This window comes from Camelina sativa, chromosome 3 (genome assembly GCF_000633955.1).
Source record: "Camelina sativa cultivar DH55 chromosome 3, Cs, whole genome shotgun sequence".
Taxonomy (NCBI): domain Eukaryota; kingdom Viridiplantae; phylum Streptophyta; class Magnoliopsida; order Brassicales; family Brassicaceae; genus Camelina; species Camelina sativa.
This window is the reverse complement of record NC_025687.1, coordinates 26,858,941-26,885,307: the sequence shown is the minus strand read 5'-3', so window position 1 is coordinate 26,885,307 and position 26,367 is coordinate 26,858,941. Positions and strand designations below refer to the sequence as shown.

The following is a 26,367-nucleotide window of genomic DNA, read 5'->3' as shown; positions in this document are numbered from 1 at the left end:
AACAAATTACTAGTGTAATAATAGAAATCGAAAACTAAATCAGACTGATTTACACATCACACAAAAAGTGGATGAGAAAAGAAAATGTTAAAGACGAAAATGGAAAATGCAAGTTCCAAAGGAGTGAAACTGAGACATCTCTCGTCCAAAAGAGGTATCACAGTCTAGAGATAAGCAGAAACTAAGAAATTCAGAAAACCCAAAATGGTTTCAGTCACTCACTCTTATTAGAATGTTTCTATCTTTCTTTTCCCCTCAAATCTTGCTTGATATGTAGTACGGACATTTGTTTTTTAGTCTTATATATAATTAAATTTATATATATACATTTTTCAAGATACTATAAATTATATGGAAAAGGATTTTTTTTTTTCAAAATTGGAAAAGTGAAATGGTTCAGAATTGAAGATTTAGAAGACTAAATGAATAATGATAATGAATGCTTCTCTAGATTCAGCACATGATAGTACACAGAGGTCGAGCCACCCCCACGTGGAACATAATGACACAATCCTTTCATTTTCATTTTATTTTCATCTAGTTTTTAACTCGTCACCTTACAAAGAAATGTATATAATTGTTTTCTTAATGTAAATTTTAATAGTGTACTTGGATTCCAAAATCTCACGTAAATACAGTATGCAAGTTCAAAACATTTTGTCTTTTTTATTTTATTTTTTTCCTGCTCGTTATCGCCTTCAAAGAATCCCCATAATTGGGCCTAAGAAGCCATTTTGACTTCCATTTCCTAATCTAACCCAAATCCAGCTCTCTTATTCATGACATTGATTAACGAAATCGAATTACACACATTGGTAACACTGGTTAATTATAATTTTGATCCACAAAGTGGTGGATTGATTGTGATAATATTTTTTTTTTGCATCTTTTGATAGTTTTGTCCACTATGATTTGATATTTTGTGAATGTTATAAAATAGTTAACTTTCATTTATTTTCCTTTTATTTCCCTTCAAGTTATCTATGATCATTTTTGATACATGGATTTTTTTTCTTACTCTTCTTACTCTAATATTAGGGTGATAGATTTAATAGTATATCCTTTTTTTTATCAAAGATTTAATAGTATATCCAAAGTTAAACTATTCAACATGATAGACTAACTCTCGTAGGAAACAATATGATAAACTCACTTTTTTTAATCTAAATAAATAATACATCATCAAATACTTAAATAAAATCTATAATCACATACTTAAATTGTGTCCATTACATAAACCCTAAATCAAATCCTTAATCAATCACTTAAAATGTGGGGCATTGTGCCCATTACATAAATGAGTTATATTAGGTTCCCTAACAGAACGGTGATTAGAGAGTAAGAAACCATCAAACATAATTTACGGACTAACACGCCAGCTAATGGTTTCAATGAAGTCTCTTACATCTTTGATGAGGTTCACAACTGGAGAGGCATCCATTGCGTGCAAGTGGATTGCAGCAATGACTGTTTCAAGTTCAGGAAGGTATGTCGCAGCAAGAGGAGGTAAATCAATGTGCGCATCATGATACATTTGCAGCACTTGAAGTAGACTCGGATATCCTCGCAACAAACAACGCATCCATCAGCTCAATAAGCCAACAACTTGTCCACCATAAATTGTAGCTATTCCTTTCATCTTATCTTCAATGTCTTCGATTTTCGTTGTAAACTTCTTGTTATGTTTTGTTCTGTTGGGTTTGTACCCTTGATTCATGGTGAAATCATAAACTCACTTTGTTGGAATACCACCTTTCAAATGCATTTAATGCTCATCTTAGGACTTGTAAAATATTTGTTTTGGAACTTAAGTTTTCTCTCCTTAGATTTATTTCCATTTTCAGTTGATTTTTTTTTCTCTTTTACGTAGAATCTTCTACGAGCTTTCATCATCCGCTTTTCCCTCTTCCACACTGATTATAAGAAGAGTATTGAATCCAATCACGTTAACATCACCAACATTCTTAAATTTATCAAATCAAATATAGTATATTTCATCATAATGTGATATGAAAACCAAATTGATATGTTCATAAGCACTAAATATAGACAATATTTGAAATGAAGCACCATATTTAATATATTTTACCATTTATTCACATCACTATGTACATGTGCACAATGATGTATTCTCAGTTTGTAAGCATGTGAATCTCAAATTAATTTTTGTTGTACTCCAAATAAATGACATTGAAAAACAATCGGAACCGAATCGAACCAATCCAATATTTAGAGGTAATGAACCCGAGTTGATATTTAGAAAAATTTGAATGGATCGTAGATTTCTTTATCCGAAGAGCCGGAACCGTTAAGAATCAGTGACTAGGAGAGTATACCAAATAAAGATTATGTAATTTGAACTTAATTGGATATTCATATGACCCAAAAATATCAAAATACAAATATATATATATATATATATATATATATATATTTATATTTGGAATAACCTAAATATCCAAAATCTTATTATATAAAGTTTGAAGTCAAAATTACTCATTAATAAGATCTTGACATGTGTCAAAAAAAATTCTTTTTTTATAAATATAATAAGACAGCTAATTATATTTACAAAATTTTATATGAATATATTTAAAAAAAATATTTTTCTAAATCAAAAAGAAAAACTATTACTCAATAATAAGATCTTGACACATGTCAAATATATTGATTAGATGTTGACACGTGCCAAAAATTTTCTTTTTTTATAAATATTATATTATATTTACAGAATTTTATATGTTTATATTTTTTAAAAAAATATTTTTCTAAATCAAAAAGGAAAACTAACAAAATCAATATATTTTCCAATATATGCTAATTATATTATATGTGTGTTCTCAATACAATTTGACATGTGTAAGCAAAAACTTAATTTATTAAGCATGTATATTAATCAATAAATAATAAATAACAAAGTTAAAAAGAATAACATCAGTGAAGTGACCTTAGCGTAGTGGCCAAAGATAAGTCTTTAATGCACAAGGCATCATCACACCAAGGATCGAGTCCCGCTCTTTGCATTAGGATTAGACTAATGGGCCAGCCTGTTGTGGCCCAATGGTTGGGGAAAAAAAGAATAATATCAGTTATTTAACATAATTTTAGTTGGATATAAATTGTATTTATCGTTATAGTATAAATACAACGATAGAAAAAAATAGAAAAAATGAGTTTGTAGGAATATATTTTTGTTAATTGATGAAAATTGACAAAAGTATTACTTATGAAATTATGAGATATAGAATAATAATATTTAAGATATTTTTGGATTTCCAAAAATTTTGTGGATGTTAACTGCTTTCTTTTACTGATTATTTTTATTGTTAAATTTAAAATACTAACCAATATACATATTATCTCATATGATGCTCATATTATTTTTATTATTAAAATTATAACTCTAATGCATGAAGAAGTGAATTATGGTTTTACGATGATATAGATAGTTAAATGTGATTACTAAAATGAATGTCTAATGATGAAATTTATTTTAGAATATAAAATTTTCAAATATTAATATGTATCAATTTGAGAAAATCATTTAAGAATATTAGTAATTTTTAAATGTTTGATTTTATAATTTCAACATATGTATTTTTGTAATGCATATGTCAAAACGTAAGATAATTCAAAATAAATTATAATTTATAGGAATGAATCTTCAGTTATTTGATGAGAATGTCTCTATATCTTTGTATATGTTTTTATTTTATGAATATCACTCATTTAAAATTGATTAAGACATGAATTAAAAATTAGTACTTATGAGATAACAACATAACAAATATATCTTAGTGAATTATGATTTTACAATGATATAGATAGTTAAATGTGATTACTAAAGTGAATGTCTAACGATGAAATTTATTTTAGAATAGAAAATTTTCATATATTAATATGTATCATTTTGAAAAAAAATCATTTAAGAATATTAGTAATTTTTAAATGTCTGATTTTATAATTTCAACACATGTATTTTTGTAATGCATATGTCAAAACGTAAGATAATTTGAAATAAATTATATTTTATAGGAATGAATCTTCAGTTATTTGATGAGAATGTCTCTATATCTTTGTATATGTTTTTATTTTATGAATTCCACTCATTTAAAATTGATTAAGACATGAATTAAAAATTAGTACTTATGAGATAATAACATAACAAATATATCTTAAATAATGTTGATACAGTTTTTGCGAATTATATTTTGTTAATTTTTATTTGTATTTTCAATTCTTACTAAGATATAGATTCGATATGATGTATTAATTGTATTTGATATAAAATATAAAGTTCTATGCATTAAGATGAAATGCGTAATTAAACGTAAAATATTGTTTATTACGATGGTATAGATATTTAAATGGTACTCCCTGTCTTATAAGAATTTTTGGTAAAAGCATAAAGATCAATAAACGATAAATATTCTGTCATTTATAAAACATCAACCAATAGGAAAATACATAGTTCAAATAGTAATACATTGTTATATTAATAAATATTATAAATAGAAATTTGAGAAAATATTATAAAATAGAGCAAAAAAACTTTAAAACTCTTATATAATGGAACTAAGAGAGTATGAAAATGAAATATGGGAGGTTCATATTCAATATTAAAATGTTACAAGATAAAATCTAAAAACATGTAAATTACTACTTAATTATTCTTAATATTTTTTTATTAATTTTTACCCGCGTAATAACGTGAGCCTTATCTAGTCACAATTATAAATCTCAATATATTAGATATTTTGAATAACCAATACATATTAGATATTAGATATTAGAGTATAAGATCTTTTTAAGTACATATAAACAAGTAAATAACCAATGTTTGAGGTTTTCCAGAAATTATGTGTATTTTCGGCAACTATCCCCAATATTTAAGTAACCAACAATATACTCTCAACTTCCAAAAGGTTTGATAACTCCCGACAAGCTGATGATGGATGGGAGTTTGGGAATTCTCCAAGGAGTGGACGAATTTGGGTCCAACGAATACATCATTTACCAGCTCTAATTAGTTGGTAATGAACCTTTGGAATTGTGTGGTTTATGATTTGTGAAGTTCTATGTTGGAACTTCTTGCCTTGTATAATGGCTCTTCTAACAAAACAGTTTATGTTTTAATTAATTAATTAATTAGTATCTTCTTTTTGCTTTTGGAGCAAAGTTATTTTTAAATTTTAATCCATGTGCTTATCTTTTGAGTTTGTTTGCTCGCTGGCCTGTCTTTTGTTGTTGAGCTCCTCGTTTGAGTGAAACTCTTAAACTTGAATCTATGTGAAACACAGGTTCGCCAGAAGAAATTAAGCTGCAAGTGAGAGAGCTTCGACCACTGAGAAGATGTTTATAAGGACATTTCAAGGTGATAAGACAAATAATATCATTCATCATCTGATGGCAAAGTCGGGCTTTTCGAGCAGCTTTCTTGCTTGTGAAGTTCCAACAACCTTTTCTCTGGGTTACACAGACCTGCACCAGTTACAGATTCACTCTTCAAAACTTATGATCAAATGGTTGTCTTAGTTTGTTATGATGTTAAATTGAAAGACAGAACAGAATCACGTATAGTGTTTAATCATACTACTACTATTGAAAGTTATAGAAATAAAAAACACAGAACCTGAGCATTTAGGGATGTCCCAAACAGCAACAGAGGAAGGCGAGCATTCTGGTTCGCAAAGGACGTGATGGTTCTCGTGGTTGACATTCATTGCCAGCATCCACGCACCTATTGTTACGTCCTCGTTGTTAAACATCCTGAAACTGCATTTGCACACAAAATTTTATTTCTTTACTAAGGAAAACGAACCGCTATCTTTTGCCAAGTTATACAACAGAACATGCCTGTTGTTCTTGAGGGCAACCAAACTTGCTACCACATCGGCAGAGAGAGCATAGATCGGACCATAAGCATGAAGAAAGTACTCTTTTCCCAGAAGATGAGACAATGGTTCATACCTGCAAAGTTTCAATTTTAATCCCACCAGTTTTCAAGCATACATTAGTTCTCAGTTTTGTACTTGCCTTCTTTATGTTAAGATCTGCGTTTGAACTCATCCTTACCATTTAAGCTTAGGATCTGTGAAAACCGGACCCTTTTTCAAGCATCCCAGGTACGTCTGAGAGTGACTCCGCTCTTTAGCCAATAGCAGAGAGAGTCTATCTGGCCTCAAGTATATATCATCGTCAGCTTTGACATAGAACTCAGAATCATAAAGCGCGTATGCAGCTTTGAAGAACGCCAAACTATAACAACAAAGAATGAATAAAAACAACCACGGATTAGAGTCTTTTGAATCATATTGTGTTAAGATATGATCTGTGAGAAAACGAAATCACTCTTACTAACGTTTTGTAAGGGAGCTTACTGTACTCCTCTTCGATATCTAGCAGTACAAAGTCATCATACTCTGCGATTTCCCTTCTAAGCTCAGCCATTTTCTCCTCGTTCTTCGTTTTCCCTATCATAAACCTGATGGCTAATCCCGTAGATTCTTCCAAGCTACATATAACAACAGTCTTACTCAGTGAAAAAAAAAAAAAGGCAAACACACAAGCAGATCCATCTAAAATCGTGAAAGCATCCAAGATTCAATATATACTACAGCAAAACAAGAACACTTAAGTTCATCAAACTCTAATTTCTTAAATCTGGTGAGACATTAAAGAATCAAAGTTCACTAATCAGCACCTGATCTTGATCAATGCATTAAGTAAGATCCTCATAAATCTCTTAAATCTCTCAGATTTGCTAATCCAAATCTAGATCAAACCAATTCTAAGTGATGCAATGATTCCACAAACGTCCTGAAGCTATCAATTCAATAGATACTCACAAGAACAATGATGGGAAGAGAATGAATAAATTGAATCAGTACCGTCGAAGTCCTTCGGGATCTGACGGCATCCAAGTCTTCCTAAGTGATCGTCTCCGGCCAGCAGATCCGAATCCGGTTTGAATACCAACGAATCCCATAACCTTATGCCTCTTCCCTTCGCCACCACCACCAACGTCGCCATTATTACTGTTTCCGGTGACGTCCCAAACGACTCGCACAGTCTTCGGAGGAGTGTTCGTCAAGCAATTACGCCCGGTTAATCGGAGGCCGGGTAAAAGAATCACCGCGAGTCCAAACGTGAAACCGGCGATTCCGATAGCTAGGGAAGTTAATACGACGAGAGCCGTTGATCGGCGCGTGGCGAGTGATGAACGCGCGTGGAATAACTTACGAGGAGAATGCATTGTGTGGTGTCAAGCAAGCTCGACCTCTTTGTTAATGGCGTCACGGGTTTGTTTTTTTTTTTGTTTCCCTCCGATCCAATATTTCGGATTCGGTCACATATTTATACTAAGTTTCGTTAATTATGATGTTTTTGTTAAGAGGATTGAGAATTTAGAGCATCTTCTATTTTAGAGTGGGAATAGAAATGGGAATAGGAATGGTTGGAGCAAAATTTATTTCTATTATACTATTATAGAGGAGAATATAGGGAAAATCCATTGAAAATGGTCTTACAGATTAGTTCTTAATTAATACTAATTCTTTTGATTTTTTAGTTGTAAAAATTGTTGAAGTTTTTAGTTGTTTTAATGTTAGGGAAAAAGCATTTATAGCATTAACGCCAATTAGGCTAACGTTTATTTGACTAAATATATCGACAATTAAATGAATTAATCACATCAATGCTGCTTTTTAGATTCAAACATAGATCAGCTAACCCAACAAATTTAATATTTTAAGTAAAATAAAAAAATATTTAGATACAAAATACAGTATATCTTGGGTGAACAAAAAAAATAAAATACTCTTTCCGTTTCAAAATATAGGATATTTTAACTAAAACATGCAGATTAAGAAGTCTTTACTTTTAACAAGTTGAATCAATCAGAAACAATACTGCATAATATGAAATACTAAACTAATTTAAAATTTGCATAAAAACTTGAAAACATCATATACTTCTTCCGTTTCATAATATATAATGTTTTAGAGATATTTTTTGTTTCATAATATATGATGTTTTTAAGTTTCTATGTATCTTTTTGATTAAATTAATATTATCTATTATGCAGTATTGTTTCTGATTGGTTGAACTTTTAAAAAGTAAATACTTCTTAATCTGCATGCTTTTGTTAAAGCATCATATATTTTGAAAAGGAGACAATATTATGAAACAAAAAAAATCTCTAAAAACATTTTATATTTTGAAACAACAGCAGTACAACACATATCCTTTGGAATATTCATGAAAATCCGACGTACATATGTCTTTTTCATAATAGTTTTAAATCTTTAAAATTAATCATAAGAAGTTGCTTCAATGCTAAGGTTTAAGACACGAAGCCACCTAACTCTAAGATTTTGTATCTTCATCTCCATTTTTAAGACCGTAGCTTATGTCTTATGATTTATTTTCTCATACATCTAATTTTTTTTATAAAAAATGTAGTATTATGGAATAATTATGTAGATATCAAACGGCAACAAGTGCATGAACAAAACCGTTAACCGGGACGTTGTTCTCGTCTTAATCAACTATGTGCCGTTTTTATCTATGACGTGTAAAGATTAGTGGCTCATTGTCACTTTCAAACCAATCCGATTAAGACACGTCATAATAAAGCTCGTTTCATCAGTGAGCTTCTCTTTCATCAAAGTTTAACGAAAAAAAAAAAAAAAACGTCAATGGCGTCGTCGTTGTTGTGTCATCATCGCTATTTTAATCCAATCACTGTCACTCCCTTTACTAGCACTAATAAACTCCGTCACTCCTCTTCTTCTGAATCTTCCAGACGAACCTCTCTTCGTATAAATCGACGATCCTTCTCTATCTCTGCAACTATGGCTTCATCTACTACTAAGAAGGTAATCGTTATCATCGATTTCGTTCTACTATGAACCCTATAATTTCTCTCGATGAATCCGATGTGTCTTAATTAGGTTTTGATTCCCGTTGCGCATGGTACGGAGCCGTTTGAAGCGGTGGTGATGATCGATGTCCTGCGGCGAGGCGGGGCGGATGTAACGGTGGCGTCCGTGGAGAATCAGGTCGGGGTTGACGCATGCCATGGCATCAAGATGGTCGCCGATACTCTTCTCTCTGAGATTACTGACTCCGTTTTCGACCTTATTATGCTCCCGGTACGTCTATGAGATCGCTCCAGATTTAGTATATAATTGCAGAATTGAAGCTAATCGCTAGTTTTTATACTCTGTTGGAGATCATTGCTATGCAATTAGATGTATTTGATTGCTTATGTTCTTTATGATTGGTTAAGGGAGGACTTCCCGGTGGTGAGACTCTTAAGAACTGTAAACCTTTAGAGAATATGGTGAAGAAACAAGATACTGATGGACGACTTAACGCTGCTATCTGTTGTGCGCCTGCATTGGCACTTGGTACTTGGGGTCTATTAGAGGGTAAAAAGGTATGTATGTAGTGATCATCGTTTAAGAAGTTTTCTTTCTTTTGAGTTTGTATTTAGTTTTGTAAATCACGTATGTGTTCCTTGCAGGCAACATGTTATCCGGTTTTTATGGAGAAACTAGCAACTTGTGCAACAGCTGTTGAGTCAAGAGTTGAAATTGATGGGAAGATAGTGACCAGTAGAGGCCCTGGAACCACCATGGAGTTCTCTGTCACGCTTGTGGAGCAACTTCTTGGGAAAGAGAAAGCTGTTGAAGTCTCAGGCCCCTTGGTATGTCTTGTCCCTGACTGTTCTATCAACCTCAATTTGATCCCGCAAATTATTGACCGTATGGACCAATTTCTGTTCAAGATGGCTCTTAGCACAAAAAGATAGATGAAGTAGCTGATTCGAGGAGAGCGCTTATCTAATAATAGCATAGTGTTTACTACATGGTAACCTCTTAGTCTCTCTTCTTTCCCTTTGCATATCAGGTGATGCGTCCCAACCCTGGTGATGAGTATACTATTACTGAGCTTAACCAAGTCAACTGGTCATTTGACGGTACCCCACAGGTAACTTTCAACTGTCCGCTTGGGTTTATACCCTTAACATTTGCAGATGATTTCTATCTGATGGTTAATTAAATTTGTAATGTGAGAGATAATCTGGCTGCAGAAGCTGCAATCAGGTGGTTATATGATGAATATCAAAATAAAAAATAGTTGACTGGCAAAATTATCCACACTGGCTTTGATGAGCTCAGGTATCTGTCTGTCTTAATTAATGGTTTTCCTTTTCAGATTCTTGTACCCATTGCAAATGGCTCGGAAGAAATGGAAGCTGTTGCTATCATTGATGTCCTGAGGCGGGCAAAAGCAAATGTCGTCGTTGCTGCACTTGGTAACAGTTTGGAAGTGGTCGCATCTCGTAAAGTCGAGTTAGTGGCAGACGTACTTCTCGATGAGGCTGAAAGGAATTCCTACGATCTGATTGTGTTACCTGTGAGTGCTAACTTCTTCAACTGACAAAAGTTTATGATTTCAAAATTCATTGACAGCCAGCATGATGAGCTTCTCTTTCAATTCACAGGGTGGTCTCGGTGGTGCTGAAGCATTTGCAAGTTCGGAGAAGCTAGTGAGTATGTTAAAGAAGCAGGCGGAATCAAACAAACCATATGGAGCAATTTGTGCTTCTCCTGCTCTCGTGTTTGAGCCACATGGTTTACTCAAGGTACAAACAAAGCGAGAGAGAATTCACGATAGCTTACACATTATAGAGACTCAGATGCGTAGGATCATGTCTATATTTCTGATGCCATGGAATTATCTGTAATCAATATTCACAATTTTATGTTTGTACAGGGTAAGAAGGCAACGGCGTTCCCAGCAATGTGCAGCAAACTGTCGGACCAGAGTCACATCGAGCATAGAGTCTTGGTTGACGGCAATCTCATAACAAGCAGGGGTCCAGGAACCTCATTGGAGTTTGCACTTGCAATTGTAGAAAAGTTTTACGGGCGCGAGAAAGGACTTCAGCTCGCAAAGGCAACACTTGTGTAAACTCATGAGTATCTTAGGTAAGAGTGACTTTAATAAGAAAGAAAGAAGTCTTTAGTATCAAACTATTAATGAATGAACCTATGTTGTGGTGAGCTTTGTACTGAGTCTGATGCTTAATAATGTCTTATATATAAACGAGGTTACTCAGTATTCATCAGAATGTTTTTTTTCTTTACATTGCGAATTTTAGAATATAAGGTGCGGACCAAAAAGAAAGAATATGAGAAAAGTAAAATTTCTTTTAAAATTACAAAACAAATTAAATTATATCTGCAGATCATTGTTATTAACCTAGCTTCTTGTTCTGTAACATCTGTACCATAAGATGAAGAATCCAAGGACTCTGTACCCGATGATGAAACTTGCCATGACACCAAGATTGCTCCATTTCTGAGACTCCTTGAGGTCTTGTTGTATTAAGAACACGTCTCCTCGATACTCGTTGATCATCAGGCATTCAAATGGATACTTGAAGAGGCTGAGATAATGCATGAACCCCCAGTAAACCGGGATCCTCTCCTTCGCGATGAAATACCCAGAAAAGAGGAAGAAAGATCCCATGAGACCTGAGATTACTGATGTCCCCATTATGAAGTTTGGGACAAGAGCACTGAAACATGCAACAAAAGAGTTTGACATCAGAAGAACAATCCATATCACCAATGAGAAGTAGAAGAACCCGTCTAGCTCTCTTCTGAGACCAACCAGCCAATAAACCGGAGTAGCAAAGAGCATGCTTATGATCAACAGGAAGGGAATGAAGATGAGGGTATCTGCTAAAACATAAGACAAAACTCTGTAAGCTCTTCTCGATGTCTCTCTCATTAGGATTCTCCGGTCTTGCAAGAAAATTGGAAGTCCCTCTGTTGTAGAAGATAGCAAGAAAGTGAGGGTAAATGCGAAGAACCCGGTTCGCAAGACTTTCGCTTCTTGCTTTTGATTTCCCACGTTCAAGTAAATTGAACCGAGTATAAGACCCGCAATGGAGGCTTGTAGAGCTCTGGTTGTGAACAATTGCTTGGTTCTGAAGATGTTTTTGCAAGATCTTTGCCCAAGTATCTGCACTTCGTCTAACACTGAGTTGCTGTGAGAATCAGATTGTTGAAACTCTCCCGCATTAATGTAGCAGCTCTTCCATGTTTTGCTATGACCATAACATGAGATTTCTCTGCAACTCTGTGTTCTGATCGGTTCAAGACTCCCTGCAATATCAATTGCATACTCCAAGACATTTACACGCCGAGGTATCTGGTGACCGGAGAACTTAATCTTCTGATGAAGGCTATTAACCGATCCGTTTTGAACAACCACCCCATTAGAGAGCAACACTATCCGGTCTATCTGCTCAAGTATGCGAAAACCAGGCTGGTGAATCGTCAGAACAATGGTTTTTCCTTGTTTAACCGTCATATCTTTGAGAAGCATCACAACTTGAAGAGCGGACGCTGAATCCAAACCAGAGGTTGGCTCATCGATCAATATAACATTTGGATCATGAACAAGTTCAACTCCAATAGAAACCCTTCTTCTCTCTCCCCCAGAGATTCCAGATCGTGTTCCTTGACCGATCCTTGAATCCGCAACACGTTCAAGACCAAGTTCTTGAATCAGCCTCTTCACCTTTGCAGCTGCATCTTTCTTCTTAGTCTTCAGCCTTAGGAGCGCACTGTACATCAGTGTTTCTTGCACCGTAAGAAACGGAAACAGAGCATCTTCTTGTGGCACAAACCCTGAAACCCTCCTGTACTCGGGACCATCCATAGGCCTACCATTAACAAGCACCTGCCCTGAAACTTTCCCATGAGAAACTTTTCCAGCGAGAATCTCTAGCAACGTGGTTTTTCCAGCCCCACTAGGACCGGCGATGGCAGTGATCTCTGCGGATCTTGCATCACAAGAAACATCCTTCAAGATAACTTTTTCTTCCTTCTCACTCAAGAAACCACATAAATTAGAAAACTTTGGAGTGTTTCCACCTAATCGATATGATAGATTATTGGTTTCTAGCCTATATGAGATTTTCCGGCCACCGGGAATAGGAGCTTTCACCGGTAATTCCATCTAAGAAAGAAAGATGGGAAAAGAAAGCATCAAACTTTGATTAAGAAGATAGAGATATTAAAAAACTGAACAAAGAGTGTGAGATTAAGTGAAGAATAAATGGTAGAGAAGATGAACTAACACACCAAACTTTAAGGAACCTCTCAGCTTATATTATTCATACATTCAAAAGCTTGAAGACTTTAATAAGCTTTCTCTCATTGCCTTCCATGAATACCGAAAAGCATTTGACTATAACTAAAAATCAAAGATATTTATAATTCCAAGCTTTCAAATTGTATACTAATTTTGTATGACAAAAAAAATGAAAATGCTTTCTTCATAAATTCTTAACTAATATATTGATACAGTCAGATGAACTCTAATGAAATTGGTTGACCAAAAAAAATATAATAAGAAATTACAATATTTTGTATCTTTCTTATATTGGGTTTAAGAATTGTGAAGAGGTACAACAAAAAGCAAAAAAAAAAAAATAGTTAGAAAGAAATTGGTTTCTTATGGAGATATCTAAATTCGGGTGAGCTGAAAAGTTGACCGTGAAATGTGTTTGCCTTGTTGGTGAACTTGTTTTATCTAATTTATTAGTTTTATTTTTTCTACCCAGTTTGGTGGTTATATGGAGTAGTAGTATTATCACCTACAAAACTGATTACGTGTTTCGAACTCCTGTGCCATTTTGAGGTTTCGCGTTCAGGAAATAAGGATTGAATACTCTCCTAAGAAACCAACTTGCTAGCTAATTTGATTATTTTGAGAAAAAATGTTTGCTTGTTAAACACACTATGAAAGGTATATGTTGCTTCTTCGGTTTGTTCGGATTGGTTTGGAACTGGATCGAACATTTTGCTTCTTTGGTTTGCTTGGATCAGTATTGCTGAATGTACGAAAAATTCAAACAAGAGCCAGTAAACGGGTATTCAAAATTATAACCAGCAGGGCCACATGGATCGACCATACTAGATAAAAGACCAGTCAAACAACCGAACCCTAAGTAAGAGCTTTTCTACCCTAGAAAATTAGAAATAAACACAAATGGGTCTTGTTAACGTACGGCCCATCATGTGTATTACACACACAACTCACGTCGTTTCTTATGAAAACATATCAGTCCCACATCGGTTAGAACTGAAGGAATGATTGAAGAAGCAGAGTATAAGAGAAGATGTAGACCGAACTAGAAAAGTACTTACCTGGACGGGGTCAACTCTTGATCAAGAAGAGGAGTGGCCTAAGCTAGTGACCTCCATTGCACATAAAGGAGGGGTGCTTAGCTCAAGGTCTCCCCAAGTGGGAGAGCCTGCGTCATTATTTGTGGCAGAGGAGGCCTGCGTTCGCGCGGCCTCTACCAATCTCAGTCTTAAACATACTAAGTACTTCTTTCTTTAATTTAACAACACCCTTAGGAATGTTAACTTTTGGAAATCCATATTTAGTAGTACTTTGGAAGAGTCCCACATCGGAAGTATACATCAAGTTGATAAAGAGGCATTTGTTGAAAGAAACTTATCTTTGCGCTTGGGGCAATGACGCAGCTAGTGAGGTTCTAACCGAGGCACGTCTATTGCTGGTTGAAAACTATTTCCAAACCCCCTCTTAGGTGTAAAAACCTTTGAGAATTTTTGGAAGGGATCCCTTCGGGGTAAAGCCCTACAATTTTCAGTTTAAATCTTTTTTAACTCAACTCATGGCATTGTTTCTCTTTGTCTGGCCTAATTGATAATAGCAAAACAAACGTTTTGTGTGATGGTTAACACTGTTTCAACCCATTGATCAGATTATATGTATGTATATAATGATCACATTACATCATATCCTCAAAACAAAAGTTCATCATACATGATATATGTTATGAAACCAAACTTTATTTTTGCATATTAAAATACTGTATGACCTCTGTTTTAATTCTTTGGTCTTGTCTGCCTCAGCAATGATCAATTTGTTGGTATTGATTCTCTTCGGCTGTCAACAAAGAACAAGAATGGGATCAATCATCTGGATGTTCCGGTTTTCGTTGAACCTGTCAATGATCCGAGAGTAATGGGAGTGAATCACTGATCATCTTTCACCCGGAAAGAGACAAGTTCAACTTTTCAGCTGGAGATCCAGATCTTGTTCATTTCCCCGGTAATGTTAACAAGACAACTCACTCACTTTCAGCTATATATAGGAGTATATATCCTGAAGTTCAAAATTTCAGGTGGTGATTCTCAATTTGTAGTAACGTTTTCTGTGGAAGTCACTGATGGGTTTCTGCTGACAAACTTACCGTCGGAGCTTATATAACTCAACAGAGCTGAAGTTCAAAAACATGTTCCAATGGAAGCCAATTCATACATACGCCACCATCTCCACACATGTGAATGTCAAAGCCAGTGCGATCAGGTTTCGCGGAACTATAAAGCAATGCAACGACTTCATACAACAGCTGCTTCATCATGTAAAATCAAATGCTCAATCTTTCAATTAGATGTGTTTGGTTTCTCATGTGTACATTGATCACCATATAACTTGTGTAGGAAGGGGAGAATGGTGCAGTTTTGACCCTGAAACTGAGTGACATGGGGAACTACGGGTGCTACCTTGACTGCACCGAGAGAATTTCACTGCCTATACACGCAGAGGCTCACGCAAAGCTCATCAGAAAGAGACCATTGAGTTCCCTTACAGCTCAGCTCACGGTACGTGAACGTGAATGATGATATACTTTGAGACGTCGCAGAATAAGCAAGGTACATGAATGATGATATTAACAGTTTTAGACTGTTCGAGGTAGAGAATGCTAGAAGTTGATGAAACTGACCCATCATGATTACAAACAATCTCCTGAAGAAATCTCATGGAATGGGCAAAAGAGATGCATTAACAAGAAAACCAGAGATTGCTGTTAAAGACACAGTCATGCTTCTTGCTGTAAATGCTCTCATTGATTCTATAATCACCTTTTTGGTTTGCTTCCAAATTTAATATCAGATAAGATTACAAGTTGATTTAAAGATAATAATTCCTATTTTGATCTGAGAAGATTAATGCAAAGAATTGAAAATTTGAAATAAACCACAAATACAACAAATCATAGAAACAAATCACAAATCTTATATTACATAAACCTAAAGTGAAGCTCAAAGTTTGAGTTGGATCAATTTAGCTGATCGATATATGGAAAACACTGATCGAGGTTCAAAACAATTTCCTGATGAGTGTACCATTCATCGAGGGAGCTTTCAAAATTAGTATCGTAATCAATGAGTTGATCAATACCCAGCTCTTGATCGAAATCCAAGTTTACTTCAGTAATAGAGTTGTTGTTGTTGTTGTCCGTAATGCAGAAGCTTTCACAAAGCGAGAAGATCTGATCTTGTTCTTCAGTTGTATCTGCAGGTAGATCATCAATGAAGACTGCTATGAGAGAATCATCATCTGGAGAAGTGGACTGATCATCGATAACATCAGGGATGATCGGAGATGTAGTACAAATAGATTGAAGATGATTTAGGGTTTGATCCGGCTCTTGAGTTGCGCGTTCTAAGATAAAACCGCTCTTCTCGTTGTTCTTCTTCAGGTCCTCATGATCATTAACGAAAGAAGCTTCATCCGCACGCAATTCCTTGAGATTACCCAACAACGTCCACATGGAATCAATTGCGTCACTAATCTCTCGCGGATTCTCCGATCTGATAAGCCTCTCGTTGTTCCACCAAAAACCTAACCCTAAGTTCTTACGAGTCAAGCAGATACCAACGTCCTCCCTCATCGCTTTGTCATCCTCAGGATTAGGAACGGGAACAGGACGTTGTCCCGAGAGAAAAGCAGAGACAACACCATCTACGGTGGAGTGACCGAAGGAGTTGAAGGAGACGTTGGATTCAGATGAAGAAGGAGTAGCTAAGACAGCGACTTGTGCACCGGAGAGGAGACAAAGCTGAGCGGCTTTACTGAAGAGTCCGTTACGACGTTTGACACATATAGGTCCTTGAGAGCTCTTCTTTATGATCTTCTTAATCGCTATCTTCCTCTTCATTCCTCCTTTCTTCACCATTGTTTTCTTTGATTAGAGAGTTTCTAGTGAGAGAGAGAGTTTCTTTTTTTTTGTGTAATAATGATTTCCTAACAACAATTTGCTATGATTTCCTAATTCTAATTGGTAAATAAGGAAAAGGAAATAACCTTAACCCTCACATCAAAACTATTTCTACTTCAATTTTTTCGGTTTACATAATTAATTTACTAAACCGAATTAAACCATTACTACGTCGGTTCAAATAATATCAAATGGGCTTAAAGGCCCACACATTTGTTGTAAAGGCTCGATATGAACCCTAAAACCCCTTCTTCCTCGATCTTGATTTTGGTGCCAAAATCCGCAGTCGTGTGTATTCTATTTCCCACTCGACCAAATTGATCTGATCGGAATCATTCTAGCGAAGAAGAGAGAGAGAGAGGGAGAGAGGGGAAGAGGGCGTGGCGTAACGAGAAGGCGGCGCGTGATATTCTTGTGGTGTCAAATTCGGAAACGGGGATCATCGGCGGATTACGAGACAATGATGTCAACATCGGACGTTGGGCTATTGAAAAGGGCGTGGCGTAACGAGAAAGCGGCGCCGGAGATTCTTCAGTACGAAGGAGCTCTTGTTGAAAGAGCCAAAGAACATATCGAATTAGTGGTAAAAATCTCTAAAACCCTAATTTTTGTTTGTTAGTGTTGGGGATTTTTTGAGTTTTGAAATTGTTTGTAATATCATCAACTACAGGAAAAAACAATTGAGGATTATGTGGAAAATGGTAAAGACCCTTTGGTGGTGTCTCTTTTATCAGCTGGATTTGGATAGAAACCAGTTTCTACTCAGATCATATCTCAGGGTTAGGCTCCTCAAGGTCTGTGTTGTTTGTCTTTTGTCCACCCCTATTTCCACGAGTCTCAGATTAGGGGTGTGACTTTATCAACGTTGATTTTTTTTAAGTGTCAATTGTAGTACAGGAATGTTTCGTAAGTATATTTGCAAATTATTGCTTAGACTCTGCTTTTGATCATTACGTAGGAAGAGGTTAGTGATATTTGAAATGCAATGTTTGCTTGACAGTCAATACACTTCGATTTTGCTTGATGGTAGTACTACCAGGTGTTGGCTGTTGTACAAATATGTTTGCTGTAAAGACAAAGTTCTTGCCATATATGTATCTCCAATGGTTTCCATTTGACTGTTGCAGATAGAGAAGTTTTTGTTCCACAACCTCAAGTCATAAGAAGCTGAAAGACGGCTTTCTGAGCAAGAGAAGGTGTTTGATACAAGGTTTGCTTATTCTTACTTTATTCTTACAAATTTACGTTAATAGCTGGGCATTATCAGTCATATATATATTTGAATGATTTACATCTACAGGTGTGCTGATGATTTAGCAAAGCATTTCGAAGAGAGTGTACTGCTTAAGTTGCCTGAGAACTATCAGTCGGTTCTCAAGCAATCACTTATAAGTGAAGTGGACGATATGTGTACCTTACCTTCCTTAACCAGTTAACCTTATCACTGTGAACCATATTCTGAGTTGGTTTGTCATTATAGTTGAACTATTTTTTTATATAGTAGCTAGAGTTCTCTGTGTGTTAATGAAGACTATACTATAATTTGTGAACTTACAGTGCCGCAGCCGCATTTGGACACCTTTGCTTTTTGTAGAAGCAACAACTTTGTCTCCCTCAATCTATATGAAGAGTGAGAGAATTCTCTTTTTTCCCATACACATTTATACACAACCTTTCTGTTATCTAAGTGTGGTTTTTTTTGCCTTTACTTACTTTTGGCAGAGGAGAGAGCCCCGAGACTGTGGAGATGGAGCGCGATGATCTCTACTTCATACGTTACAAGATTGTAAAAAGAGCAATCGAATCTGGCCAAATTGACTTGATCTGAACTCAAACATAGCATAAGTTTTGGGTGCTGCTGCTACCTTCTGTAGTTCTGTTCAATGTTTATGATTTTGAGTTGTATAGTGAAATTTTATGGTGTATGAGTTTCCTTATGTCCTGTTAGAAACCGGTCATTATGTGGCTCGTGCGTAGTTTATCGTCATCGATCTTCTTAGAATGTTATCTTCTTTTGCGTCGTCCATCTTCTCTACACTCTCTACAAACATTCTGCAACCTTCCAAATATCCGATTCAACGACTCGACCAACAAGTTTGAAACCGGATCTATTCGACACAGCTTCAAAGAGATGCAAAGTTTCATGGTTGCCTGCTGACTTGTCTTGCAAGTAACTTAAAGCATATGCACTATAGTTTTTTAAATATGTAAGCTGAGTTAGTCTAAGAAAAGATGCACTTGTTGTAAAAACATATTTTTCGAATAAATTTACATTTTATTTAAAAAAAAAAATACTTGTGTTCCTAATAGATTTTGGTGTTTTGAGTTTTATTCTTATTCCTAAAAGATTAATTAACTTGCTCTTGTTTGAGACTGCTTTGGTTTTATCAGATGACAAAAAAAAAAAAATTAATTTTATAGATCGAAAAAAACTGAAATCATTTTCCGCTTATTTTTTTGTTTTTGTTGTTGCATTACTGATTACTTACACCATGCATTATATATAAAGTACAAAACCCTTCAGATATAATTTTCTAAGGGTTTTACGTTTCCAATGGCGACTCAGACTATTTCTCGTTCCATCCTTGGCCGGCCGGCGAAATCTTTTTCCTTACTTTTTAAGCGTCTTTCGCTTCTTCATCTGCTCTCGCCAATTCCCCTGCGGCTTCTCGATCTGCGTCAACGTCGCTGAACCGTTCCCGTCCTCTCGTTGCTGGATTCTTAACGTTGTTGGTTCGTGGTGGTCTGTTTTCGGCTAGAGATCTGTCCACGCAGGCTACTTCGTCTTCACTGAATGATCCCAACCCTAATTGTTCGAATCGGGCACCACCAAAGGAGACCAGTGAGCTCGAATTCGATGGTTGTGATTACGAGCATTGGCTTGTTGTCATGGATACCCCTGAAGGCGATCTCACTAGAGACGAGATTATTGATTCCTACATCAAAACCCTAGCTCAGGTCGTTGGCAGGTATGTATATATATATAACTCTCTGAATTCAGAATTATTTCTATATCTGCTTTTGTTAAATATGTCTCTCATTGTGCATTGGGCATTTCAGTGAAGAGGAGGCAAGGATGAAGATATACTCTGTGTCGCACAGATGCTACTTTGCTTTTGGAGCACTAGTGTCACAAGATGTTTCACTTAAAATCAATGGTAAAAGCCTAATTGTTGCTTGCTTGACTTATAAGCAATTAAGCATTGGTGTGAATTCTTATGATATCATCTATATATATATATGAAAATACAGATTTGCCTAAGGTTAAATACGTTCTTCCTGATTCCTACATGGATGTGAAGAAGAAAGACTATGGAGGTATGTTGATTATTCTTTGGTAATTTTGCGTTGTAGTCCCAATATAGCGTTGTTGAAATTTTCAAGTGACATGATTCTTTTCAGGAGAACCTTTCATTAATGGAAAGGCTGTTCCATATGACCCAAAGTATCATGAGGAGTGGATGAGGAACAATGCTAGACCTGGTAAAAAATATAGTAGAGCAGCTTATGGAAACAATGCTACAGCAGCTTATGGAAACAGACGCAATGACAGGCCTCGCAATTGGGATAGTAGCAGGAACTTGGAGAGGAGAAGAGAGAACGATAGGAGAATTCAAGACACGGGTAACAACCCAATCATCTACCGGAGATCTCCACCACCGGACATGAATGGAGGATGGTCTGGAAACGACCAGCAGAACGGTGGATACCAACAGCAAGGTCAGGGTGGTGGAACGCAGCAGCAGCCATACCCGCCCAATAGGGATCAATACCATGGTTAAGTAGTTGAACTGTCTTGGGTTTTCATGTATAGGAGCTTTTCAATACGGAACTGAAACTATTGTCAGTGTTCCTTAGTTGTCTCTCTGCTTTGTGATTGGTTTAATAATTGGTTTATTTATATCCTCGTGTCATTCTTTTGAACAATTTATTTCAGTATTTAGTGGCACAAGAAGTAAAGAGATAGCTCTATAAACTAGGAGTTGAAAAGAGTCAATCAAATTCCATTGAACTAATGGCAAAAAAAAGACCAAATCTCGATAAAACATCATTTCCTCGTTGGTTCTTGGCAGCTTGGATCTGATCAGCAAGTGAGATATCTCCTCTTGTTCTCTCTTTCCTTATCAGTTCCAAGTCCAGTTTCTCCAGTTTAGCTGCAACAGAAACTACCCTATCCGTTCCAACAGCGATTTTACCAAGACTTGCTTTCTTCTTCCGAATCTGAAAAGATAAAGTTATTCAAACCAATGAATTATCAAGTCGTTTTCTAGTTTTGTCAGAGACATCAACGGAGTAGTTTTTTTTTTTTTTTACCTTTGTTAGTCTCTTCTTCAGTTTAGAACGTGAAGCAACGGTTGGACTCTCCCTTTTCTGCCTTGGCTTTCGAATCTTTCCTTCTCGTCGGTCTTTCTCTTCACGTTCTTTCTTACTTTCTGCAGCTCTCCTCATCTTCTCAGTCCTGGCTTGTGCAGCTTGTTTTGCTATCATCTTGGTTTGTTCCTTTGCTCTTGCTTTCTCTTCAGCTAACTGAAGCTGCTCAGATAAAAACTCTTGTTTTATTCTTTCGTAACTGTCCCACACGAGTTCTACTTCACCACTTCCTCCTTTCCTTGCAGCTTCTGCAATGTTTTCTGACCATAATGACGCAAACTTCTCCTTTAATCGCTTAGATCTTGACCGTTCTGCCCAAACTTGTTTCACTGAAGCTCTTATCTTCTCCTTGGTTTCATCACTGCAAGAGACAAACTTAGCTTACATACGCTCCTAACTTCATTGTGGTGTATATACACTTAATAGCTCACAAATCTACCTGTGTGGTTGTTGATGGTCAGACATCTTCTTCCGAACCTGAAAGATATTGAAGAGAAAACAAAGCTTTCAACTTAAGCAGAATATTTCACCTAAGCATAGAAACAACCCCAAGACACAACATTGCGAGTTTGGATTTGTTTCTTTCACATCATATGGTTCTCACTTCTCACAGTAAACAATAGAAGATGTACACAACACAATATTCATGAATTGCATTGAATCTTACTTGACTTCACCTTGGGATTTCTCAAAGCTTCGATTGTTCTCTGCTTGATTCGTCTTCGAGTATCTGTTAAGATGTTGCATCAAACTCAAAGCCTCAAAGAAGAAGCAATTCCCATATCGAAAAAGGCTATCTTTTTATATACCTTCAGTGTGTTTCCTTCCTTTGTTCCATGGAACCTTTCCTTTATTTGCTAATCCAATCTTCCTTCTCCTTTCCTCTTCTTTAATAACCTTCATATCACTATCAGCTTCAGTATCTTTATCCATAGCCTTCACCTCAAAAAAACTTGGATTGACTTCTTTGCTATGAATCTCAAACACATTGCACAATGATGACCCTACAGATTTCAACTCCAATCCTCTAATTGAATTCAAAGAAGCAAGTGAATTGGATATTCTCAAACTGAAAGGTTCTTTCAGATTCCAATAAATCGAACAAGCGCATCGGATTGGAGCACGAATCGATTGAAATGGGTATCTCATCTCCATCGATACCCCTCTGCCAATAAAAAAACACACATCAACCAATATTTTTCTATTGATTTCAAATCACAAAATTATATGAAGAAAAAAAACAGCTTGAGAAAGGAGAAGCACTCACATATGCAGCGACATTCCGATGCGGAAATGAACCGGAGACAAAAAATTCTACCTTTTTCTCCGACGCTAAGGTACTTTTCCGGCTAGAGCCATTAATGAAGAGTGACGCCCGCAGAGAGAGAGAGAGAGCGGGAGTAAACTAAACAGATAAGGAAGATGGAAGGAACATTAATGGGCCTAAACTTATTGGGCCTAAACTTATTGGGCCTCATTTAAGCCCAAAGTTTATTTATAAAATAGGCATATCTTCTCTTTTATATACAGCATCAAGCCGACTTTTATTTTCTTCCTTAAAAAGATTATTTTTATTCATCTTTCTTCTTCATCTTGTTCGTGTACCGCTCTCTCAAACTCGGGACTAGGGTTAAGGATTTTAGGCGAAAAAAAACTTTCAGACCATGGATATGTTGAAGAAGCGAAAGCTCGATGAGAATGGGATCGCGATGATAAACGAAGGTGTCATCGGCGCCGTTTCGTCTCGATTGATGCCACATGACGCTAGGAAGATTATCGAGCGGTTCTCTACTGATCAGCTTCTCGATATCTTGCAAGAAGCTGTTGTACGGCATCCAGATATCCTCGAGATCGTTAGATCGACCGCAGATTCCGATATCTCTCAGAGGAAGCTCTTCATCCGTGGACTCGCGGCGGAGACGACGACGGAAGGTCTTCGTTCTCTTTTCACCAATTACGGAGATCTTGAGGAAGCTATCGTGATTCTCGATAAGGTTACTGCTAAATCTAAAGGGTATGGTTTCGTGACTTTTAAACATGTTGATGGAGCTCTGCTTGCTTTGAAAGAGCCGTCTAAGAAGATTGATGGGCGCGTTACGGTTACGCAGCTCGCGGCGGCTGGGAATCAAGGTACGACGAACTCACATGTTACGGATATATCCATGAGGAAGATTTATGTGGCGAATGTTCCGTTTGATATGCCGGCGGATAGGTTGTTGAATCAGTTTTTGGCTTATGGGGATATCGAGGAAGGTCCTTTGGGTTTTGACAAGATTACTGGTAAATCAAGGGGTTTTGCGTTGTTTGTTTATAAGACTGCTGAAGGTGCTCAGGCTGCTCTTGCTGAACCTATGAAGGTGGTTGATGGTAAGAATTTGCAGTGTAAGTTGGCTATTGACGGTAAGAAAGGAAAGCCACCAGGTCAAGACGGTGGTGCTGGTCACGGTCATGGTCACGGTCACGGTCGCGGTCACGGTCACGGTCACGGTCATGGTGATGGAATGGGTATGGTTCCTCCTTCTGGACCTTATGGCGCAGCTACTGGTGGTCACGGTGGACCTGCTGGGTTGGGTGCTTATGGTGGGTATTCAGGAGGAGCACCGCATCACATGAATTCCACACCATCATCAGTGGGTGTTGCTACTGCTGGTGGCTATGGAGGTGCATACGGTGGTCATTACAGTGCATACGGTGGTGCAGGAACTGGTGCTTATGGTGGTCTTGGTGCAGGATCAATGGGTGTTTCCGGTGGTGCTTATGGGCCTGGTTCTGGAAGTGGGGCGTATAGAATGCCACCCAGTTCGATGTCTGGTGGTGGTTATCCAGAGAGTGGGCACTATGGACATTCATCAGCTTCAGCATATCCTGGACAGCATCAGCCTGTTGGTTCCTCTCCGGTGCCAAGAGTTTCTCTTGGAGCTATGTACCCAAATGTTCCACCAAATTACTGAACAGTGAGACAGTTCTTCCTTATTCCATTCTTTTTGTTTTACCTTCTTGTGTGGCAGCTCTTTTTTTGGTTGCATGTGCATGGTCCTTGCATATTGACATATGCTTCACTTGTTTTTGCATAGTTCTCTTGCCTGTTGCTGTGCCTAGTAATATTGTTTGCTAGGAATTTTTTTGTTTTTCTTAATTGTCTGCTTTGGGCTAGTTGCCTGTGTTGGGTGGTTACTTGATGATGCAATGCCTGATTATCTTGTTACCATGGATTTATGTATTTACTTTGTTACTCACAGCAGATAACCAGAAAAGTTGCTCCTTGAACCCTTTTCAGTTATATTTGGCATTAGTACATTTAATCTCTTCATCTGCTTTGGCTTTCATTTATAGATAAGATACCCTAAGCTGTTACTCTTTCTGCAACCGTTATCATCATTAGCTTCTAGTTCCTCTCATATTTTCTTTTTAATAACCTTCAAAGTATGATTGGGTGCAGTACATTGTCCATTGGCTCCCATACATTGCTGGGGAGTTCTTGTTTTCTGCTTATAGTATAGTTTTCCATTTGAAGTGGCTTGTTTGTCTAATGACCAAATTAAGTTGTGAATGGATGTTTGATTCAGGTTTGTGACAGGGAGAAGATGCTTTTTGTGCTTAATGGTGATTACCTGATTGCAGCCTCTTTAAAATCTCTGGATTGATGAATGTATTGCTGATTTGATCTCTCTCTCTCTCTCTGCACTTGATCTGAATGTGTCTTGGCGTATGAAATGCCTAGTTGCTCTATGACTGATTATAGACTAGGATATCATCCTGTATTTTTTTCTTTCATAGACATAGTCGGCAGATTGATTTTGTTTGTCAGAGTAGTGAGAGTTTTTTTTAATAATATTGGTGTATTTTTCTTTACTTTGTATTGGTTAATTTCCTTTACTCTTGTGAGTCTTTGCTACAACATAGTAACTTCTCTGTGATCTCTGTGGACATTCGTTTGGGTTAACCTACCTACAGAATCCTTTACTTGACATAAAGAAAGTGGCACTAGAAGATTTGCTATGTGAATCATATGATTGACTGGTTGATTCATAGGATAAAAGTGTTGAACATGTACTATAGCAGCTTGATATACTGAGCAAATTGTGTTGCCTTTCATCGTTTCGAATCAGACGTTGGAAGCCCTATTGTCTATCAGACATGATAGAAGTGTCTTGAAGAGTATGTTTCTTGTTTATCTGATGGTGCCATTGTTTGCTTCAGATGGTAAACAAATCTATTTGATTCTTTGTGATTTTGTGGTATATATGCAAATTCCTTTCCCCTTCTGAGTTTTAATGTCAGAGATTTTTAGATTTTTTTCCTCTGAGAATGATGATGGCTTTGTTTGGGTAAAATATCCCATGGCCTATTGATATTTGACAGTTCTTGCTTTAGTGGCCACATTTTTACGAGAAATTGGTATTAAATATTCTCTGGTCCTCTTGGTCTGAAGGAAAAGACTTTGATCTGATCTCGCTTTGTCCACAAACAGACTAGTCGTCTGTCATTGTAAGGAATCATTTTTTTCACACTAACTTACATGACCGCTTGGTCTTTTTTGTTTTTACATTTCATTTGGTCCTTGTTTGGCGATTTCCCGGTGCAACATTGGGGGTGCGGCTATATGACTTTGGGTTGTGTGAGGACGAGGACTACGACTACGACTACGACTACGACTACGAAACAAACTCTTTTGAAAACATGTAACCTTAAAATGTGTATCGCTACAGTTGTACGTTTTCTTCTAATATAACCAACCATCTTTTTCCAAAAAAATTGTGTATTTTACCTACTATAATATGTAACCATCTTTAACAAGAAATTATTACCGATCGGTGTGGAGTTTCTACTTTTTCTTTTTTCCTTTTCGAAAATGTGAATGTAATCTCTAA

The 26,367-nt window shown here is 36.5% G+C and overlaps 6 protein-coding genes, 1 long non-coding RNA gene and 2 pseudogenes across 8 annotated transcripts in view; 4 read left to right on the top strand and 5 right to left on the bottom strand.

Annotated features, from left to right (window-relative positions):
- LOC104778266 (probable beta-1,3-galactosyltransferase 14) lies at positions 5,260–7,444 on the bottom strand. The gene is made up of 6 exons (XM_010502666.2): positions 6,891–7,444; positions 6,362–6,514; positions 6,076–6,258; positions 5,857–5,970; positions 5,633–5,775; positions 5,260–5,481 (listed from the first exon to the last, which is right to left on the bottom strand). Exons 1-6 carry the CDS (start codon positions 7,253–7,255, stop codon positions 5,393–5,395), a joined length of 1,047 nt encoding a protein of 348 aa, XP_010500968.1. The 5' UTR covers positions 7,256–7,444; the 3' UTR covers positions 5,260–5,392.
- LOC104778264 (protein DJ-1 homolog B) lies at positions 8,666–11,435 on the top strand. Of its 2 annotated transcripts, XM_010502663.2 has the most exons (9): positions 8,666–8,879; positions 8,955–9,155; positions 9,293–9,442; positions 9,530–9,712; positions 9,916–9,996; positions 10,225–10,425; positions 10,514–10,654; positions 10,786–11,000; positions 11,309–11,435. In XM_010502663.2, exons 1-8 carry the CDS (start codon positions 8,700–8,702, stop codon positions 10,981–10,983), a joined length of 1,335 nt encoding a protein of 444 aa, XP_010500965.1. In that variant the 5' UTR covers positions 8,666–8,699; the 3' UTR covers positions 10,984–11,000; positions 11,309–11,435. The 2 variants fall into 2 exon arrangements, with proteins under 2 accessions (XP_010500965.1, XP_010500964.1); XM_010502662.2 differs by lacking the exon at positions 11,309–11,435 and having other exon boundaries at positions 10,786–11,137.
- On the bottom strand, positions 11,091–13,405 carry LOC104778265 (ABC transporter G family member 10). Its single transcript, XM_010502664.2, has one exon. It carries the CDS (start codon positions 13,042–13,044, stop codon positions 11,275–11,277), a length of 1,770 nt encoding a protein of 589 aa, XP_010500966.1. The 5' UTR covers positions 13,045–13,405; the 3' UTR covers positions 11,091–11,274.
- On the bottom strand, positions 16,184–17,083 carry LOC104779345 (agamous-like MADS-box protein AGL97). The gene has a single exon (XM_010503696.1). It carries the CDS (start codon positions 17,081–17,083, stop codon positions 16,184–16,186), a length of 900 nt encoding a protein of 299 aa, XP_010501998.1.
- LOC104779343 lies at positions 17,397–19,149 on the top strand (annotated as a pseudogene).
- On the top strand, positions 19,680–20,907 carry LOC104779342 (annotated as a pseudogene).
- Positions 21,083–22,893, bottom strand: LOC104778263 (transcription initiation factor TFIID subunit 3-like). The gene is made up of 6 exons (XM_010502661.2): positions 22,764–22,893; positions 22,306–22,661; positions 22,174–22,226; positions 21,936–21,973; positions 21,440–21,857; positions 21,083–21,346 (listed from the first exon to the last, which is right to left on the bottom strand). Exons 1-6 carry the CDS (start codon positions 22,775–22,777, stop codon positions 21,119–21,121), a joined length of 1,107 nt encoding a protein of 368 aa, XP_010500963.1. The 5' UTR covers positions 22,778–22,893; the 3' UTR covers positions 21,083–21,118.
- Positions 23,049–26,297, top strand: LOC104778261 (UBP1-associated protein 2C-like). Its single transcript, XM_010502660.2, has 2 exons — positions 23,049–24,450; positions 25,063–26,297. Exon 1 carries the CDS (start codon positions 23,161–23,163, stop codon positions 24,445–24,447), a length of 1,287 nt encoding a protein of 428 aa, XP_010500962.1. The 5' UTR covers positions 23,049–23,160; the 3' UTR covers positions 24,448–24,450; positions 25,063–26,297.
- LOC104778262 overlaps positions 25,778–26,367 on the bottom strand; it is a 1,649-nt gene continuing 1,059 nt past the window's right edge. Inside the window, exon 2 of the long non-coding RNA XR_766425.1 lies at positions 25,778–26,183. This is a non-coding gene — a long non-coding RNA (uncharacterized LOC104778262). The remainder of the gene's footprint in view (positions 26,184–26,367) is intronic.